Source organism: Rhinolophus hipposideros (genome assembly GCF_964194185.1).
Source record: "Rhinolophus hipposideros genome assembly, chromosome: 9".
Lineage (NCBI taxonomy): Eukaryota > Metazoa > Chordata > Mammalia > Chiroptera > Rhinolophidae > Rhinolophus > Rhinolophus hipposideros.
The window spans coordinates 83,405,660-83,426,248 of record NC_138055.1 but is presented as its reverse complement, the minus strand read 5'-3'; the positions used below and the strand labels follow the sequence as shown (position 1 = coordinate 83,426,248).

General features: G+C 35.5%; 1 protein-coding gene and 1 long non-coding RNA gene across 7 annotated transcripts in view; one reads left to right on the top strand and one right to left on the bottom strand.

Annotated features, from left to right (window-relative positions):
- Positions 1-1,150: 1,150 nt before the first annotated feature.
- LOC308502668 lies at positions 1,151-10,484 on the bottom strand. Its single transcript, XR_013994057.1, has 4 exons — positions 10,415-10,484; positions 7,262-9,502; positions 6,735-7,088; positions 1,151-2,652 (listed from the first exon to the last, which is right to left on the bottom strand). It is a non-coding gene; the product is annotated as an uncharacterized lncRNA (long non-coding RNA).
- Positions 8,838-20,589, top strand: part of DCN (decorin) — a 42,323-nt gene continuing 30,571 nt past the window's right edge. Inside the window, exons 1-3 of one of the 6 annotated variants that reach the window (XM_081060725.1) lie at positions 10,214-10,641; positions 13,683-13,804; positions 14,557-14,806. In XM_081060725.1, coding sequence (XP_080916851.1) covers positions 14,590-14,806 — 217 coding nt within the window. In that variant the 5' untranslated portion in view covers positions 10,214-10,641; positions 13,683-13,804; positions 14,557-14,589. Of the gene's footprint in view, positions 9,039-10,104; positions 10,642-11,742; positions 13,805-13,839; positions 14,245-14,556; positions 14,807-20,589 lie in introns of those variants that run through there. The other 5 variants (XM_081060726.1, XM_081060724.1, XM_081060723.1 and 2 more) reach the window with 5 other exon arrangements.

Below are 20,589 nucleotides of genomic sequence, written 5' to 3'. Positions count from 1 at the left end.
TTCATCACACTTTAGAACAAAATACTATAATATAGTCCATTGGGCATTTGTATCCTGTTAACAACGCATAATCATGTATAAGTCTATTAGCCAGGTTCATTATTTTTATAATTTGGCTGTTTATGGACTTGTGTCAAATGTCCAGTATTTTAGTTTTGGTGATTTAACAATTATTGAGCAACTATATACCTATTATGCCAGATGTCAGGAATCATAAAGTTGAAAATGCACGACTCCTACCTTCAACCAACTTGTAATTTAGTGAGATAAACAATTACAAAAACATTTTCAAAATAATGAAAACATACTGTGAACTTTATTCCTTCGATTTTTTTCTTTCAATATAAGCTAGGAAGCTCAGCCCGCTTGCTGAATTTGAGTCAAGTCTAAAGTCCTCTCAGCTTCAGAGCTTTCTACTGGATCTACCAAGGCTGCTGTTTTGACTACAACACAGTTCCCCTTCTCCTTCCATCTAGTCCCGCTCCCCTCTCTCCCTTACAAGGGTTGTTTCTGAGAGTTTTCTCCAATCCCCTGCAAGAAAGCTTTACCACAGGATCTACCTTCTGGTGAACCTGACCTCAGACATCTCTGATTATATATACAGATCAAAGTCCTAGGTGTCAGGGAAAATACTGACGAGCCAGTCTGGAAATAAGATAATACATTAAAATAAGGGAATCTATTTAGGAAGATCTCATGCAAAATTAGAACATGCATAAGACTTGGCCTAGACTCTGTTGCTCCAGGTAACGTCACCCAAAAAGAGCATTGTGGGTAATCATCCCGAGATCCGTAGAGAATTGATTTAACACATAGGAAATGCAATTAGTGCAGCCTTTAGGTTTCTGTTATTGGGAATCTCTGTGACATTTGGAAAAGAGGTTTGAATTACCTCACAAACGTAGAAAACTGGGGATATGTTTCTGATCCCAACAAACTAAAGGGGCCTTATGTAGAAAGCCCCCAAATATCTGTATGCTTGACGTTTACTGTGGGTTAATCATTACTAACATTAACTTAAATATAAAACATCAGAATTTGGTTTTAAGAGCATTGGGTTAGGGATTATTACATATTTTCCAAAAGGTAAAACCTCTACCACTGATAGTAGGCAACATGATTTTATATAATCCAATGATGAATAGTTTTAATTATAATAATTATGCATTTATTTAAGCATATAACAGAAATACAGCTACCATACAATAATGTGGTTTTGCAGACTCTAATATTATTTAGATCTGATTAATAATCATTAAGTAAAACAGAGAAGATAGAAAGTTATGATGTTGGAAATCAACTGACTGAGCTTTGAGGCTGAGTGGCAAAAATGATGGTCATGATGGAAAAGACGTAGCATGGAAATGCCTTGGGGTATGGAAATGAAAGTGAAGAGACACGTAAGGAAGTTTAGATGGGTGAGGTTTTGCAATTCTATGTATGGGTGCCTGAGAATCATTTTTGGTGCTTTGGAAAACAAATAGAGATGATGAAGTCTCAACTCTGGAACATGGCAGAGAAGCTGGAAGGACTGAGGTCTCAAAAATCACCACTCTGAAAGGATATTGAGTTCAAGTGGAACTTGGACTTGATCCTTTGCCAAACCAAGACACTTTTGCCAGTGAAGACAGATTCTTATAGGCGTTAAGGGGAATCATTGAAGGTGCGTTCCTTGGGGTTTGTGGAACCCTTAGTCCTACAAGGCTAATGATATTCAACAACAATTTACCTTGGCCCACTATGTGTCATGCCTATTTTAAGCACAAGAAATATAGTACTGAACAAAAGACACAGATATCCCTGCTCTGATGGCATTCATTCTGATATGCATATCAAGGATGCCTTAGTATAAATTAAGTTTGGAGTGAACTGAATTATGTTTTTTAAATTACAAATGAAAGTAAGTTCACTTCTCTGAACATAGCTTTTTTCTGGTACTGATTTCTTTTTCTAAAAACTTTACATGACACTCAAATTATTTCTATTGTTTTGGAATGAAACATTCAAGTGGTTCGTTTTTAATTTCCACATGCTTGATATTTTCAAAGAAAATTTAAAAGCACTTCACAGAAATATGTGCTATTTTTTCAGGAAGATATTGTCTTCAGTACTTTCATAAAAAGGTTACTTGCTGTAGGAAATATTTCTAGTAAGATCCAGATTAAAAGTATATTTGACTTTGCCAAGTTAGTTTAAGTGTACGTTATAGTCACAAACCATATCTTTATGTTCCTTCTTTCCAGAACTGCTGTAAGACACAGATATTTCACTGATGTTCACTTAGCAGTACTGAGCAGATCTAAAAACATACGCCTACTGATAAGGAGTCAGCACTGTTATTCCAAATGCATTAGCTGGTCTTCAAATTCTATCCTCAGTCTTCGTAAACAACATTTGGTGATAGTGAAGCTTCTTTGCTATACTACTTTCTACAGAAAGTCTGTACATTTTAATTGTGATGCTTTTATTTGGTATTGATCTTAATGAAGAATGCTAGGTGTCTTCAAATTACATCTTTGATGTAATTATAGCAGGCTCCCAGATCCATCTATCAGAGTTTATTTATTGACTGAAGCCAGGGTTATCCTCTCAGAAGAAACTGTCCACCTTCATTGCCTCTGATAGTTTCCTCCCATTCCACTTTTTCCCCATCTAAAACAAAAATCAAACAAACAAACAAAAAATACTTAGTCAAAGCAACAGCAAAAGACTTATATTTTGTCCTCAATTTAAAAAGTGTGTTTTATGGTTCCACTTACATGTGGTATCTAGAATAGATAAATTAATGGAGACAATAAAATAGCGGTTACTGGGGACTGAGGGGAGAAGGAAATGTGGAGTTATGGTTTAATGGGTACAGATTTTTGTTTGGGATGATGAAAAAGTTCTGGAAACGTATAGTAGTAATGATTGCACATTGTAAATGTGCTTAATGCCACTAAATGGAACACTTAAAATGTAAAATGGGAAAATTTATGTTATGTATATTGTAACCACAATTTTTTTTAAAAAAGCCCTTAAAACCAGGAGATTTGCAATGGCATCATTAAGTACTGATTAATGTAATGTTGATACCACCACGTTTTAATTGCCAGCTGACAAGCGACAAGATTTGCAACTACATGAAATGGAAAACAAAAAATAATCTCCGTGGTATTTCTTGTAATCTCTCAGCAGCTTTCTCTACTGGGGGGTTTTATTCTCCTCAGACAGGCACATAATGTTATCATTCAGAAGGTTAACAAATCATCTATTTCAGAGAGTTGTTTTGATAGCACAAACTTCTATGGTTCTTGGCTTTTGGGAAGAATTGAATACTTTGTTTCGAGTTGGATTTTGTATTGTCTCAGACCATGAGTAATAATAGGGAAGGTATTGAAACTGGCCTCCAAAATTGAAGATGTTTCATGAGAAGCCAACCTTTTGATGAAGAAAGCTCTAAGGAGATTTAAACCTGAAACACCAAATGTGATCATTCCTCAATTTTCTTTTGTTATCCCCATAGACTCATAATTATGTAGTAAGCTCACATACTGGTGATTCAATGCTTTTATAAATAATATGCTCAGACATCACTGCATAAAAAATGGGCACATAAATTATTTCTAAACAGTCATATTTCCTCAAGCATTTGAAGTGGATATATTAAAAATACAGGATCATTTCCAAATGTAAAAACACTCGTATAATTTAAATGAGAAGGCGTGTTCCACTTTGTTCTCGTGTTAAGATATATCTATATCAAAAAATTCATCTCATGAGTTATTAAGGAAATACCTCAACAAGGCCTGTTAGAAAGGATAGATTATTGCTATTGAAGGAACAACTTGAATCAAATCAAATAGTTCTCAAGGGGCAATAACTATCTCAGAAAAAGTTTTTAAACTAAGTCATTATTTTCCAGTCTAGGCATTAGAATAAAACTTTTCATACATTTGCCTACTTAAATTCTGAGTATATTCTATGTGCCTGTCTGAGGAGAGTAAAACCCCCTATATTCTATGGAGGAGCATTTGCTTTTCCTAGGATACAGGATAAATGGAAAGGAGAGTATTTACAGACCAAGTAGGTGCCATGCAGTAAATACACACTGCACAGACATGACCAGCAATTAAATGCTCCAAACTAAACAGGACATAACTTTCACGCTAGAGTATGAATCAAAGGCAAGACGGAGAAGAAAACAATCTCTTAAAATCCTCCGTTCATTCTGAAATTTTTGTTACTTGACACGAATTTAACACAGCTTATCCTATGTGACAGGCTCTGTTCTATGCCCTTTACAAATACAGACTCGTTTTATCTTCCTGTGTAATATCTATGGGGAAATTGCCTAAGGTCACAGACATGTTTAGTGGAAGAGCCGAAAATCAAACCTGAGCAGTTTGGGCCCCGGTCTCTGTGCCCAGTTATCACACTGTGCTACCTTTTAGAAAAGCTAGTGAAGAAAAGCGATCGTCTTCGTTTCAGGAAATTACAAATACAGGGTCTCCTTTGCTGTCTGCAGTTCAGGCATTGCACATTAATCTAGTCTATCTCTTGTGCTTGACCACACTCTTTTTTAAATGTTTTTTCTTTGTTTGAAAAGGAAGTAGATAGCACTTCCAAAGGAGTCTACTTTGGTGAATTTATGGTAGCAGGCCTTATTTCCAGCAGCCCTAGTCAACTAATAAGTAAACAGACAAGGGTGCAACTAGGAGGTGGTCTTCAGGTATTGTCTGGCTTTTATCTCTCTCTTTTGCGGTTTCCACTCACTTTCAACATGTGTCTCTCCAAAACTGGTCGCATCTGTAAAATATCAGCATTTCTGCCATCACTATGTGGGAAGCCTTCCTTAAAACAGTGTCCTTCCCACGGGAGAATTCACAGGGAAAGATTCTATGTTAATCCTTCCTTTCTTACCCCTTTTTTCATTCTATCACTCAAAGAGCATGATTTCTTAATAATTACTCATGTTAGAGTCACTATCAAGATCACAAATTATTTTTGTACTCTAAAAAATGAATTCAGATGAAATGTTTCTTTTTAGAATTTTTGCATATATCCAGAGCTTTAGTTTGTCATTTTAGTTTGTTGAGCTTTTTCCATTTAAAGAATGCTCTCCTTCGAGATAAAGATGGAAGCAAAGAAGTGAACAATTTCCCTGCCATTGCTTACATAACAAAAGCAGCTGGTTGGAGTGGTAAAGGGAACACAGTGTGGAAAACATGACTTCTTCAAGCATTAGCTTTGTTCTTTTAAAACTGATTCTGATAAGTGTAACTGATAGGTTTATCATGAGACTTATGCACCAAAGTGCCTGGCACGGAATAAGTTCTCCAAGCATTTATTTTTATAACTACATATTAACTATTGCATATTAAAAATAATATTATCTTTAATATATTGCATCAGCTTCCTGAGCAGCGGCCTCGTTTTTGCCATGCTCATTTTCTTGTTACGAAGATATTAATGCACCAAGATGAAAGGAATAACCTACTAATTAATGTTTCCTTGATTCTAGTTTCACCACCCTGTATAGACTAGCTAGATTTGATTTGCTAAAATAAAACTTTTATCATGTTATTACCTCATTCAATTCCCTTTGATAACATCCAGCTACTAGCACAGTAATTGGCACAATTTAACCACCAAATGAATGAATAAATGAAGTGCTCTGTAGGAGACTTTCAAATTCTTCCACAGTCAGACTCTACCCTCATTTCTTTCTTCATCGTCCTTTTGTTAGTACCATAGGCATGGAATTTCACTAATTGTCGGACTTCATCATGTCAGACTCCATAGCAGTGTTGAATATTCAAGGATGAGAAAAGAAACCTTGGCTGCTGTATAGATACACAGCATTTAGAGCTGCACCTGACAGAGCTCAGCCTCCTGTGAAAGAAAGCGTCCACTTAAGCTGCATTGATTTATTTATTGTCTCTTGCTTTCCCATTTCCAAGATATTGACAGAGTTGTTTCACCAGCCTAAAAAGCTGTCTTTCTTCTTTCCCATTTTTTTATCCTTCAGGATTCAGCTCAGATGGTACCTTGTTCTCCATTTACACTTACCTAACTAGCCCTGTGTAAAGTCCTTAATCCCTTTTCTGACTTGCTAAGATGACTATTTTTAACTATATCCTACTTTACTTTGGCCAGGAATTATAATTACATAATGCATTATAAGTTTTCTGGTATGATAACTCTAAAATGTCTCTCTCTCTATATATATAGCTTATATATATAAGCAATATATTATATATATATTATATTATATATATATTGCATATATATATATGTGTGTGTGTATATATATATATATATATATATATATATATATATATATATAATATATTGCTTATGCCCTGTGTCCTTACGCAGTCAGTCCTTCGAAGTCATGCCTTTCACTTTATACTTTTGTTTTCTGGTATCTTCCACAGGGCCTAGTATTAACTTTTTCTCCCATAGTGGTTCCTCAGTCAATATTTGCTGATTGTTTGATAGGTTACCGGAAATTTCCTTGTATTGAACAGAGAGGTATGTGCCTTGTGCACGCTTCATATTCAATAAGTGTTGGCTTGTTGTCCCAGTACAAATGAATTAATCAGTATCATAGAAAGAATAATAAAAATTCTGACTGCAATTGATAAAAGAGATGCTCTTGGATATTCAAGAAGAGTCAGAGAACTAAGGAAAGGAATACTTCTTTGGGTTAAAGAGAGGTACATATCTCCATATCTTCATTCATAACTTACCCTGTCCTTATCTCTATTGCTATTTCTGTTTCATCGCTCAGAGTAGAAATTCTTCACCTTGATGTCTCTGGACTCATGAAGTCCATGTATGGATTCCACCAGGATTTACTTGGAACCCAGAAAAACGTTATTCATGAAGAAAACCAGGTAATTTAACAAGTACAAAGTACAGGTTTAGGCCCCAGCTTATTGAACTCCAGAGTCCTTGTTTTTCCAATTACATCATGGTTTAGGTGGTCTGTCGCATTGCTCAGCAGAAAACACCTTGAACCAGGAAACAGATGCAGTCTGGTCGTTGGACTGACCCATCCAAGGAAAGGTTGATAACAGTAACCACCACAAGAGCAGCAGCAGCTGCAGGGACAGAAAGAACTTATATATCATTTGTGATCTGTCAGGTGCAGCTCTATATGTTTTATGCCGAAAACTTTTTAAACCTCACCATAAACCTATAAAGTAGGTAGTACTATGGTTATCCACATTTTATAGGTTAAAAACCTGATGAACAGAGAAGTTAAGTTACTTACACAAGGCACAAGGACACTGAACACAGTGGTGATGGGTCTGGGGAGTGGAGTCCTGTGGAGAAAACAGGTAATAATGGCCAAGGTAACAGTTTTCTACTACCTCATTTTATTTCAAGCCATCGTCCATTTAGGCTGACCCGAACTGCATCCCCAGCCTTCTTTCTAGGTTAAAGGAGAAAAATCTGCCTAGGGTGGCAAAAGAAAGAGTCAGACAACCCACTGCAGCCCCTGACCTGATTTTGAAGAATCAATCCAAGAATAATCTGGTCACACTGGGTTTGTGAAGATAATCACTTGCTTTTAGACCTCTTAGAAAATAAAAAGGGTGTCAGGAGACCTTTCTAACCTCTGGCATTCTTCACATCCTTAATATGCAGGTACAATTTAAATCACTTGTAGTTGATGTCACTGAATAAGAGAGACTAGCCTTGAAATGAACTTTGACAGCATAGAGAATATAGTTACCCTGTTAACTAGTGGGTTGTCAGTAGAAATCACAGTTTAAGTGGTTTGAACAGCAGATGTGGTATGTGCTCCGAATTTGAATATTTCAAATATCTATATAGCAGCCAAGATTTCTGTGAACCCGACCCCCACACATTCCAAACCAGGATAAGTTTCAGCAGTCTCCATACAAGCACGGCTGCTAGCTTCAGAATTGTTCCATTTTCCATTAGATTGCAAGAGACCTAGATTCTGATGACAGCCCCATGGTTTCTTTGTGACTTAACTGCGTATGACTGTTGTGACTTAGTTTCTTCTATCTATAAGAGGGTGTGACAACATATATAACTTAACGTCTGATTAAAGGTACACATTTTAAATAAAATGATGTTTGGTAAAATCCTTGGGGCTTTGGAGATGAGGTTCTCACTAAAATTTAAAAAATGGAAATGTCCGTTCCTGCACAAACATAAAATTTAAAAAGAGTTATAGCTGGGTCACAATTTTTAAAATAGTCTGCAAAAACATGTTACCCAAGAATTTTGATAGTTAAGTTTCTATGTCTTAAGAGTTTGATCTTTCTTAAAATGTAGTACAGTAATGGAAAATTAAATTAGGTGATAGCAGACCTGGGTATTAGTTTCTGTTGTACTTCTTACCAGCTCTGTGCTCGTGGGCACATCATTAGAGTTCAGCTTTCTCATCTGTAAAATGCAGGTAGTAAATATGATTTCCCTTGCTCATTTAAAAAGAGCTCCTTTTACCGGGACCGTGCTCTGAGTTAACATGCTGTATATATATTGCCTCATTTCATCTTCACTCCAACGTTACGAATTAGGCGATAATTTTTGTCTATTTTCCAGATATGGAAACTGAGCTCAGAAAGGTGAAGTAAGTTGTCTAAATTGACACAGTTTACTATCAGAGGGAAGGACCCAGATGTGAACCTTAACCATAATGGTTAAGCTTTATAAATTAAGATGATCTACATATCATGTCTTCTCTCCTGTCCTACTTCTACTTTTTCTTGAATACCCTTATTTCTCTCTTTCCTTCCTCCCTCTCTCCCTCCCTCCCACTTTTCCTCCCTTCCTCTCTCTCTTCCTTCCTTCCTTCCTTCCTGTCTCCCTCCCTCTTTCAACATTTATTGCTGTTCTTCAGCAGATATACTTTAGTAGGATTGGGTTTTGATGAGGAGCAAACCAGGTCTGAGCAATAGTCATCACTGTCTTTATGGAGTCATTCAGTGTTTCTTAAGGATTTACTATGTACCACTATTGTGCTGGCTGCAGGGGCTCTACAAGTATGAAGATGGTGTGCGCCCTCCCTTGGGGTAAGACCTGTACATAAATAACTACAATATGAACAAGTGACTGCATGTCTAAAGAAAGAGATAAATACCATACAAGTGGATATCAGAGGAAGAAATGAATTAGTCCACTGAAGGGGTTCATTTGCACCAATGTCCAGGGAAAATAATACCTGTCTTTTTCTAAACCATCAGAATTACTGGCTTTGTGGTTCTTAAATGTCAAGGAAAAGAGGAGTGGGATAAGGTGTTAAAATTAGGGAGTCGGGGCTTGGAAAATAAAGCAAACTATGATTTGATAACACACTTCACCCCTGTGTTACTCATTCAGTAATTTAATTCCTTCAAGTTTCATCAAGGCAAAAGCATATTTACTGTAGAATTGTATACTTAGCTGGCTGGAGGAGGGCAGGAGGGAGGGTGGAGTATGGAGGGGTATCTTCTCATGTTTCACAGATACTGATTTCAAGTTTCCACCTGGTAACAGCCTACAGGCCAGAGCATAAAGATACAAGTCAAAACAGACAGACACACAGAGAAAAACCAAAAGCATCCAGCAAGGGAATTACAAAAACTAAAAAAAAAAAGAAAAAGAAAAAAACAGAAAACGCCTTCCAGTAGCTAAATAAATAACTTTCTTATATTGCACTTTCTTTTTTCTATGTACTGAGATTTGGAATAAGCCAGAGACTCTATTACGTCTTCAAATTTCTGGATTATATGAAAGTGTAGTCTATGAAAAACAAAAGTTTCCATATACAGGCTAAATGAAATTGTGACCAACTTCTAGTATCTGTGTTGTATTAAAAAACAAAACAAAACAAAAAACCAAAAACTGGTAGACAACAAGAAAGATTTTAAACTATGAGTAATGAAAGTAATAAATGACATGCTGTTCATATAACACCATGGCTTTCATCCAGGACACTTTAGAAATGCATTCAAAATATATAGAAAGCCTACATAGCATAGTACTTGAATTTGTACCAACAGCCCAAGGCAAGTAAGAATTCAAATGAGTTTTTTCACATAAGACTACTCATTTATTTTCACAGACCACATTTAAAATAACTACAAGATTCACTTCATTCCATTTGCAAGATTTACACATCCAGAAAGCAAGAAAAACTGTCCTTTCGGAAGTATAATAAATGTTCCTTATAAACAAGACTAGAACGGCTGGGTAATGGAGTGGGGTTGGGGGTGGGGAAGCAAAGCCTTTAGTTAACAATGTTTTAGGGAAATGAATCGACACAATAAAACAAATTTCAAGTCAACTTGCTACAGCTAGCCTACATAAGCAGTTTAGAATCTTAAGCAGATGTAAAAGAAGTAAAGCAATTGGGGAGAAAAAGAGGCCGATAAAGTTTCTGGCTACAATACAAGAGACATATCATTACCATATGATCTAATGTGGGTGTCAGCCGGGTAGCGTTCATTGAGGGAAACCTTATTTTTTAACTGTGCTATGGAGTAGAAGCAGGAGGTTTTTAACCTAGTGACAGGCGTAGAGCAGCACCTACCCCCTCCTCCTTTCCACACCTGCAAACTCTTTTGCTTGAGCGGAATATTTAGTGTAATTACATCTCAGCTTTGAGGGCTCCTGTGGCAATTCCCGGATTAAAAGGTATGGTTTTCAATAATTGTCCTGAACTCTGCTACAGACTAATAAAGCGTTGATCAAGTTGAGAAAAAGGAATTATTTGATGAGAAAAAGAAAAGAAGAAAAATAATAATTGTGCTAAACTTTTAATAATGTTTATGCAGCATTTAAAAAAATGTATTGCTTGACAACAAAAGTTAAATATTTTGTAAAATGGTTAAATGCATTGTTTTAGTTCTCTCTCCCTGTTTTTGCTAGAAAGGGTATTTATTAAAAAGTCTGTAACCAAAACACCAGGACTATCTATAATGATGTATTTTGTATTCGTACTAATGAAATGTTTAGCTCTTTAGAAAGTATTTATTATAGAAAAGTATTCTAGACTAGTATGCTGTTTGTAGTTGGATTATATATTTAAGGATATATTTCCCTCCTGAATTCTTGTATATTTTAAGAATTTTTAAAATCTCAGAGAACTGAACTCTGGTCATTAGTTGTCAAAGTCTGATGTTCATTTCTACAACCTAGAAAATAATAGAAATTGTCACCAGAGAGGTGAAAATAAACACTGAAAACATTTATGCTGATTATTAAAGACCTAACTAAAATAATCTGACAGCTCCATAATTCCTTAAATGTAAAGAAGAGACCCTACCAGTATTTTCAATGCAAATAAAATTTGATGGTAAAACACATTCATTATGAAATGAAGCTATAGGTTATTTTTCTTTCTAATTTCAAGACAGGGTAAAATGATGACCACTGGTTAAGTGGCCTCCTGGTGATGCAAATACCTGTGGTTTTCTTCTTCCAATTGCTTTTTTGACCAGAAAAAGAACCAAATGCCTCCTATAGTGCCTTTATTTATGGATAAATGTTTTTATTGTTTCTTTTAAAATTATTTCTATTATTATTGAGGTTTTTAATTTGCTTAGTGCTGGGGGATTTTAATTTTGCTCTGCATTTATAGCTTCACTTGGCTCCTGAGGGTTAAATTTTGACTTTGAAAGTCACTCCAAAGGCATAAATGACATCATGTAATGTTGATCTGAGTGATATAGTTAATTTAATGGGCTGAGTAATTTAAGGAACCAGAGATTGTTATTTTTGTTAAAACACGTAAATGATGACAAGGAGCTTTAGTGAACTACTCACATTATTCTTAGCAATTAACATTTGGCAAAAGAGTCATAGGTTTTGAGAGTGCTTAAAACAGTTTAATGAAATTTTAAAAGTCTATCATCTCAATAATAGTGTCCCTGGTTTCTACATGGGCAACTGCTGTTTTCTGTTTTTTTTTGTTGTTGTTGTTTTGTTTTGTTTTTTTCTGATTTCTTAAGGAAGGAAGGAAATGATTAAAGGAATCCATTAGTAGCTACTGCCCACATTGAAGATGCTGAGTCTTCAAGCATCATGACACTAATTTAAAAGAAGTTATTTTGTGGAGGGATTTGTGTAAAGTTCCTGGACATGTTATTATTCCCCAGGACACTCAGAGTTAAAATGCACACACACACACACACACACACACACACACACAACACACAACACACGTGCATAGAACTAATGGCAGCTATAAGTTGCCTGATTGCATTCAGCTTCAACCAAAGAGAATTTTGTGTAGATAATTTGCACCATTTTCACAAGAATAAACAAATACAAACGATAATACTCCCTGGAGCTAATGCTCCACATTTTCTTTTGTGGGTTAGTGAAACAACCAGGCACTTTCTGCTCTGGAGGAAAGATCAAAAAGTGACATCTGTATTAATTCTAGCTGCAATTTATTAAATCTGCAATTACTTTGCTTCATTTTTTTTCTTCTAAAATTGTGAGACATTCAATATGCAAGGCTAGCAAACTTGTGGTAAACCGTAAACTTTGCATTTTAATGTGAAACAGACAGAAAACCCCTCCCTTAAATCCAATTCAAGGGAACACAGCCAAAACAATAGGGTCTCGGTGAAATGAAAAAGTCTTGTAGTAACTGAGTGGGAATAGGCTCCTAGGGAAAAGCTGATACTGAACTTAAAGGGGCAGTGTGAACAATAATCTTCACAGTATTTTCAAATCGAAAGCCAAAAGATCATAGAGTATATGTACTGCCTTTGACATACTTCAGTAAGAAATATACACTAAGAACAAAAGTATAAGAAATTAAAAAAATATATTTGTTTCTTCTCTAGTGGATCTAGGCAAAAATTCCCAGACAACACCTTAGGGTTAGGGCATACAGATTGTTTTTTTCCTCACATATGTGCAGTTAGATAATGACTCCAAACAGTTCTTTAATTCTAGTTACGAATGTGCAGTTTTAATTTGGGTTCTTATAGGTGTACAACTCAAAGTGGAGATGATGAGACTAAAGATAATATCTAAAATATGTTTTGGGAATACTTAGAACAATGTGAATGGAGTTTTAAAATAGATCCACTCAAAAATAGGTTGCTTTCTACACGATCAACTACATTTGGTTATTGAGATTTATTAAGATTTAGTCAGTTTTCTGTAGTTCACTTCAGCAAACTAAACAACCAGCTCAACAACAGATGTATGTATCTATAAGTGCTTATTGAATGAATGGATACTGCATGGACTTACGAAAACTACTTTTTTGTTGTTTTACATAATAGTGCTATACATAAAACCAAATAATACATGTATTTTAAAAATCAGTTAGGATTTTCCATACGTGTTTATTGGTTTATTAAAAATGATCAGTTTGAGAAACTAGCCAATAGAATTATTTTAAAAATTGAATCTTTTTTTACCAAGTTGAGGTTTTCAATTCAACATCTTTCTTATGCTAGAAACTAGATATTGAAAAATGATAATTTTGTGTTTAAAAAATCAGACTCGTTGCTGAGAACATATTGAATAACTTGTGCTAATAAATTGATGGTCAGTTGAGTCATTTATGTGCAAAATATTGTGCAAGGCCCGGGTACAAAACAAAGAATAATAAGACACGCCCTGAAGGAGTACATCTTCTAGTGGAAGTGGTGGGGGGGGCAGACCAAGCACGCAAAACGAATTGCAATATAATGTGATAAGTTCTTTAAAAGAGGTAAGAGCAACGTGCTTTGGGAGTTCAGAAGAGGGAGAAAGCAGCATCCTGCCTGGATAACCCAGGGAGTACACGGAGGAAGCGCATTATCTCATTTAATCTCTGCAACCCTCTCACAAGGTTGGTATTTTAAATGGTAACTAGCTTTGAGTGTCGGGTTTAGGTGGGAACTGGGAGTGGAGAGAAACTGGAGAGAATTGTGGCTAGAGTATCAGCTGGTACCAAATTATGAATGGTCTTACATGCACTGTAGGAGATGTGGACCTAATTGGCAAGTCTTGGGAAGTCAACCACGGGTCTGCAGTAGAGGATTAATACAATTAAGTTTAATTTTTAGAAGATGACTTGGGCAGCAGACTGGAAAGTGGCCTGGCATAGAGAAACTATTCAAGTCAGAGACCAGTTGGAAACTCTTAACCATGAGAAAGGCCTGGGCCAAGATAAAGGCAGTAGGATGGACAGATGAGGTTAGCTTCACACATATTTCTGAAGCAGGAATTGGATATCTCTCATGTGTATGGACAAAAAACTTCATTTGACTGTGGCATGGCTCATGTTGAGTAAGCTTTGAAAATTTCAACAAGATTTATCCATAACAATTTTGCAAATAATGTGAATATACAGAATGTTATCTTAATTCAGACCCAAAATTCAAAACAAGCAGATTTAAATAATTTTCAAATTTTTCTTCATAAGTAATCGTGCAGATTAGTCGACAATGTACCATATTGCCTTTTTGTTACATTTCTAATGTTCTGCCTCCTAACAATAAATAAAATATTTTTTTATATACTTTTTTCTATGCTCACTCTGCTGTGGGGTGTTACAAACTGGACAATGCTACTCTTCTAAACCTTTTGTTTGTGTCCTAGGTTCCTTGGTTGTGAAAATACATGAGATAAGTCATGAAAGGAACGATCATCTTCCTCCTGCTTGCTCAAGCGTCCTGGGCTGGACCGTTTCAACAGAGAGGCTTATTTGACTTTATGCTAGAAGATGAGGCTTCTGGGATAAGCCCGGAAGAGCAGTTTCCTACGTTAACCGACGAATTACAGCCTATGGGACCAGTGTGTCCCTTCCGCTGTCAATGTCATCTTCGAGTTGTCCAGTGTTCTGATTTGGGTGAGTGGGGTGCAGGCTCTTTTTACCTACCTTGTTTGTTTCATTCCTGGCAATGGCTTCTCTGAGAGTTCAGCATTTCCAGGTTAAAGCTCTGCAATTCCAAATGTGAGGGACAGTGCCACCTAATGTGAAGTAAAGGAAGCAAAGGAGAAAAAAAGAAGTAGCTTCGAGGTTAGGAGACATTTTTATTTCTTTTTATAGTCACGGCTCCATCAGTTTGCAATCTGGGATAAGTCACTTTAAAAAAAAAAAGCCTTTTTGGGTCTCATGGTCCCCATTCTATAAAATAAAATTGTGGACAAGACAATGTCTTATGTGCTGTGATTCCAGAGTGATGGTTTGTTTTAATTTGATGATTTGTTTTCATGAAATCTTAGATATTAAGAAAACCTGGGCAATCTCTCTACTTTTGGCTTAGCCCAGATAAGAGTTTGAACATTACTAAATTATAAAGTATGCAGAGTTATCAGGAGTGAAACAAGTAAACTTTGAGAACAAAAAAATATCTTTCCAGTACCAAAATACTTCCTTAATCTCTGGGGCTTAGTCTTGCTTTTACTGTTGGTACTTTGTAATCAAGTTGTTTATATTCTTTAAAAAGTTTCAGAGTAAATCTTTATAACTAAAGCATGGGATAAATATTAAATATAATCACAGAGCATATATATTTAGCTTAATACTGTAAATACAGTTTGACTTGTCATCTTTCAAGAAAAATTTGGCCTGGAATTTCCCAGAGCAATATACTCAGAAGATAAATCTTCAAAAGGTTTGAAATCCCAGAAGATGGGACAGAAAGGAATGAATTTAGTTTACATGTCAGCTGATTCATGTTCCTCTTTTCTTTTGGTACATTTTCTTATTGGAAAAAAAAAAAGAAAAAAACCCTCAGAATGATTCTGCCATAGTGCATTTCCTTGTGGAAGAAACCCCATAGCATAGTGGGGCACTTTTTTCAGAAGCCCTATATTTTTTCAAAACATGCTTTCTAATAGGATTTTGTAGGAAAAATTGCCAGTAACTTGTACAGTTGGAATAAACTATATACAGGGACTTGGGAAAAAATAAACTTGTTAAATAATAACATCTGAAAAACACACACTTTGGGATAGCTTCGTCAATACTGACATATTGAATAGACATTTGAAACCCAAATAAGTGTATGCAAAGGCTATACAAAGACAATAGGATAATTCCCATGGATTCATTCATTCATTCATTCATTCATCCATTCATTTATTCAGCAAATATATTGAGAGACTACAATGGGTCAAATCTGTTCTAGGCCCTGGGGGCAAAGGGATGAGAAACATTGATATAGTCCCTGATTTTGTGAGTGATTTTGTGCTGGTGGTGGTTATTCTTTTTTTGAATGGTGTACTTGCTACGGGAGAGATTAGAATGCCATCAAATTAAATAAAACTTTTATAAGCATCTAAAGATTACCTGAACCGTTGGTTTTGGCAGAAAAACAATGAGGTTGAAAATATCTTAACAAAGGAATCACCATTTGATGGATATACTAGTGGTAAACTTTTTCTGAAGGTACTTAAATGGCTGTTTCCAGGAAATGTGATACAAGTTAAATCTCACTTTGCCTCTGAACTAATGGCAGCTATAAGTTGCCTGATTGCAACTTATAGAGAGTAATGATTACTCTCACCACATATTACCCACAATGAAGAGTTGATGTTTTTAAGGAAAGAAGACTTGTCTGGTCACTTCACTGAAGTTTTATATTTCCATGAATATGGTTTTACTTCGCCTTCATGATAAATGGTCCATAAAGCTTGACTCTGATAAAAAGCGTTGGACAGTTTTCCAGTCGTCTATCATAAAGAAGCCTAAGCCTATTGCTCAAAAGTAAACAGAAAAGCGTAGTGTTAAGAAAGAAACATCAAGTTCATTGATCTGGGTGTCTCATAGTTTTGTCGTTCTTGTTTTTACTTTTGTTTGTTTGTTTATTTTGTGTTGATTTTAGATGAGAATGTTTTCTATGAGGTCTTATTTCTAGGAGCCCAGAATGTACATCATTCTTTTATTACACATAGGCTTACCGACTCGTGTATAAAAAAGTAGCTGAAATTGTAGTGATGATTTGTTTTGAAGAACCATGTTTAAGTAAGATAACTCAGTTCCAATGAGCAATGGGCTCATCCAAGTTACTTTTAGTTTTTATCAATTCATAGATACACATTTAAATATACTATCAAAAATTTTGGTCAGATATTTCTAAAACAGAAAATGCATTTCTTAAAAGGAAGAGCAATCCACTTGCCCATAAAGAAAATACTCTGGTCGCATTTTACCTACTTACTCCTGCTTACTTTATGAATTTGGCAAGCTTTTCAGAGCCTTGACATCTTTATCTGCAGAAAAATCACAATCAGTCTTAGAGATCTTTTTATATATGTGAGGTACCTGACTCATAGTAGAGGCTCAAAATATTTTTTTTTCTAGATGATGATTATATGGAGTAAAGATTAAAGAAAATTAGAAAAAAAAACGCAAGGAAAAAGAAATGGACAACCTCATTCATAGTAAAAGCAATGCGGTTTATTTTATATTTAGCTTTACGTTCTCTAGTGATCTGAACATGAAGCTTGTGTTATTATAATGAAGAAAAAATGCAGTGCACGTTGGGATAAGAAATGTGAATGCTTATCTGTATGAAAGGCTAATGTTTTCTTAAGGATTATCCTTGCCAGAGCTTTTAATTAGCAGGGAGGAGCCCCAGTATGAAAGGACCAAATCCTTTGTCACCATATTATCTAAACAATGTTTAACATAAACAAACATTTTTTTATTAAAATAGTTGACTTTTTGCCACTAAGATTTCTGACAAAGTTAAACAACATCAAATTTTTAAATAGTTCTTTCAAAGCTAAGAAGTAAAAACCGTGAAAGTAGAACGCAATAATGATTCCATGGAAAAACTTGAGACCTTCAGGAAGATAACATTGACTGTTTTAAGTTCCTAGTTCAAACTTAGCAGGATAGTATTTATTACATTATGTTTTTCTAGAGCATGAGGGATTGAGAAAGTAAATTTATCCAAGGAAGTAATGAATTCTCCATAGGTACTGGCCAAATTGGTTTGGCTAAAATTGTTGCCATTTAGTTTATGATTTGAACCAGAATTTTATGAGGCCCACATCGTCTTTCTTTATCTGTCCTCTCAAGACATAAAACAATTCACTCCTAATTATAGCCTTTATAAAAAGTAACAATATAAAAATAAATGTAGGAATAGAAAATTCAGAAATCTGTGGGATACCTTAAAATAATAAACTCACAATGCAACTCATTCTTGTCAGATCTTTTAAAAATGTCCTCACACTGATCCTGTGACTGTTTTATGTACTGTTTTATGTACTTTGTATCTTGAGGGAAGACAGTTATTCTTACTTGTGTGCATTTTGGATCAACCCCTGACCTTTGGATCAATTGTCACCAAATAGCATTATTTGGTACTGACTTGCATCTTATTGCTAAAAGGCAGGTAAGCCCTGAGGGATGAAATAAGCATAAACATTGTTTTATGATTATTCATCCAAATTAAAGTAATAATTATTGATACATTTCTTATAAACAAGTTTCAAAAGAATTGAAAATACCTTTTAAAATTGTTTAGTAATGGAAATAAGTTATACAGTTCAACACCTCTGGCCTTAAGTCGTGCTTTCCTAGTTAATACCTGTAACTTTCAAAATCTGTTTCCTCATTTCATAAATGGGAATATATTCTCATATATTTTTTAAATGTTTTTAGAAATATTTATCATATTCACTGTCACATTCAGTTTATTATTTCAGACAAAGTTGGCTAATACCAAGAAGCTATTTCTGCTAAGTTCTTTTATTTTTCTTTGAAATTGAGAATCTCTAATAAGTATATGTCTGGTCTAGTTAGATACAAAATAGCATCTTCTCCCTGCCTCCACCCCACCCTAATGATGGCCACATCACCTCCAAATGTAAATAGACAAGACTTAGAAAATTGTACAATTATTAAGCAATACAGTGTTCTCCAAACACCATTCATTTGGGGGAAAAATGGGTTCGGAGTAGAGAATGATGAAGCACTCAGCTATTTTATAATCATAAATGATTCTCATCCACTTACTTAGCCCCGTGGAGATGATACTAGAAGACAGAACATTATATTTTGTCATGCAGTACAAATGACTACTGGTTCCTAAAATGTACTTCATCTGGCAAAGGATATTTTAATTTTTAAAAAAACTTAGGAAAAATATACAATCCTTTAAATTGCATAGTTAATTTTATTCTTTTCGATCGTTTTGCTTCAACTGGTAAACATGTTAGTGGTCACCAGTCGGGACAGACTGTGGTACAGCTTGTCTCTTGTCTGGGGAAACTGGTTTTCTAGTAGCAAACCTTGTATATGAGCTAATGAACTTTCAGCCTTCTTCCAGGAAGTTAACCCAGAAAAATAAATTAGGGCTGTTTTGTAGAAGGGTAGAGAGAATGCTGGTCACTTAGTAGTTTTCATTGTTTGTGCCTGGCTCTGTAGTAGCAGGGATGTGGGGCAACCCTCATTAGGAGTTAGGTGCACCATAAAGACATTTTTAAGACGTGGTATAAGAAAAATACTGTGCACAGAGCATGCCCAGTGGGTTGCCTAAGTTAATATTGGGTAGGAATGGAGTATCACAGATCCTCAGAAGAAGCAAGACTAATGCTAAGGAGCGATCCAGATAACCAAGGCTCTTGACTCAAAGGGTTTAAGGTGGGCAGGGGCAAGAGAGGAGTCGGAGAAGGCCAAAAGAAGCTTTGTCTTTTTGACCTGACTGAGAACTGACACATCCCTGGTTTCCTTCCCAGTCCCAGGAGGGAAAAAGAGGCAGCTGTGTGGGATCAAGGCATTTGGTTAGACTTCAGCTGGGATGCATTCTCCTTTGTAAGATCATCCCTGGCTCCAGAGGACTGGATGGGAATAGGTTAGCCGGAATCTCAGTTCCCTGGGTAAAAGAGGAAATGCAGGAGACTCTTTAATTTTAACTTTTCTCCTTCAAAAGAGTAGTAAGAAGATTATAATTTCTTCAAAAACAGGGAAAAGAAGAATTAAACCAGTTTGCAATCTAGTCTTAATAAAAGGAGGAAGCCCTGTAACAGCTACACTATAATACTCAAGATTCAATTAACTCTTAATTTAGATTGCCGATTGCTTTGAGGCAACTTCTGAGCTTGTCTACTTCTGTTTTCACTGTAATCTACATCTGCCTTGATTATTCTATAACAATCAATGATATATGATAATAATCATTCAATATCTTTTAATTACCTATTTAAATATCAACTTATGATAATTTATCTTTGTAGACCCTCTACTCAACAAAATGTCTTACACACTGTAGGTTCTCAAAAGCAAAGAGACTCTTGACAAAAGAATATAATGCATGGTTTAGTGCATGGATGAGTGCACATAATTCTACAATATTCTTGACTATATCAACCTGGAAACAAGAGGGAATACAACCGACTGGGAATTAGGTTTCATGGAGCTGTGGTTCACCCTTTCTTATTCTCTTTGAGGATGACCATAGAACCAGGAAGCGTAAACCTTCCTTGAGTCTTGAGTTTATTTGTAAAGGTGATTTAATTAAACAAGGAATCTTCTATTTCTCAAACCTGATCCAACCACCATTACAATCAAATTGTCTTTTTTTAAGAGAGAAAAGGGAAACAAATCAGAAAGGTTTTTCTGATGTGGCTGGGACTTCTACAGCTTGTTTTGGTCATGTGCCCCAAACTGAAGTA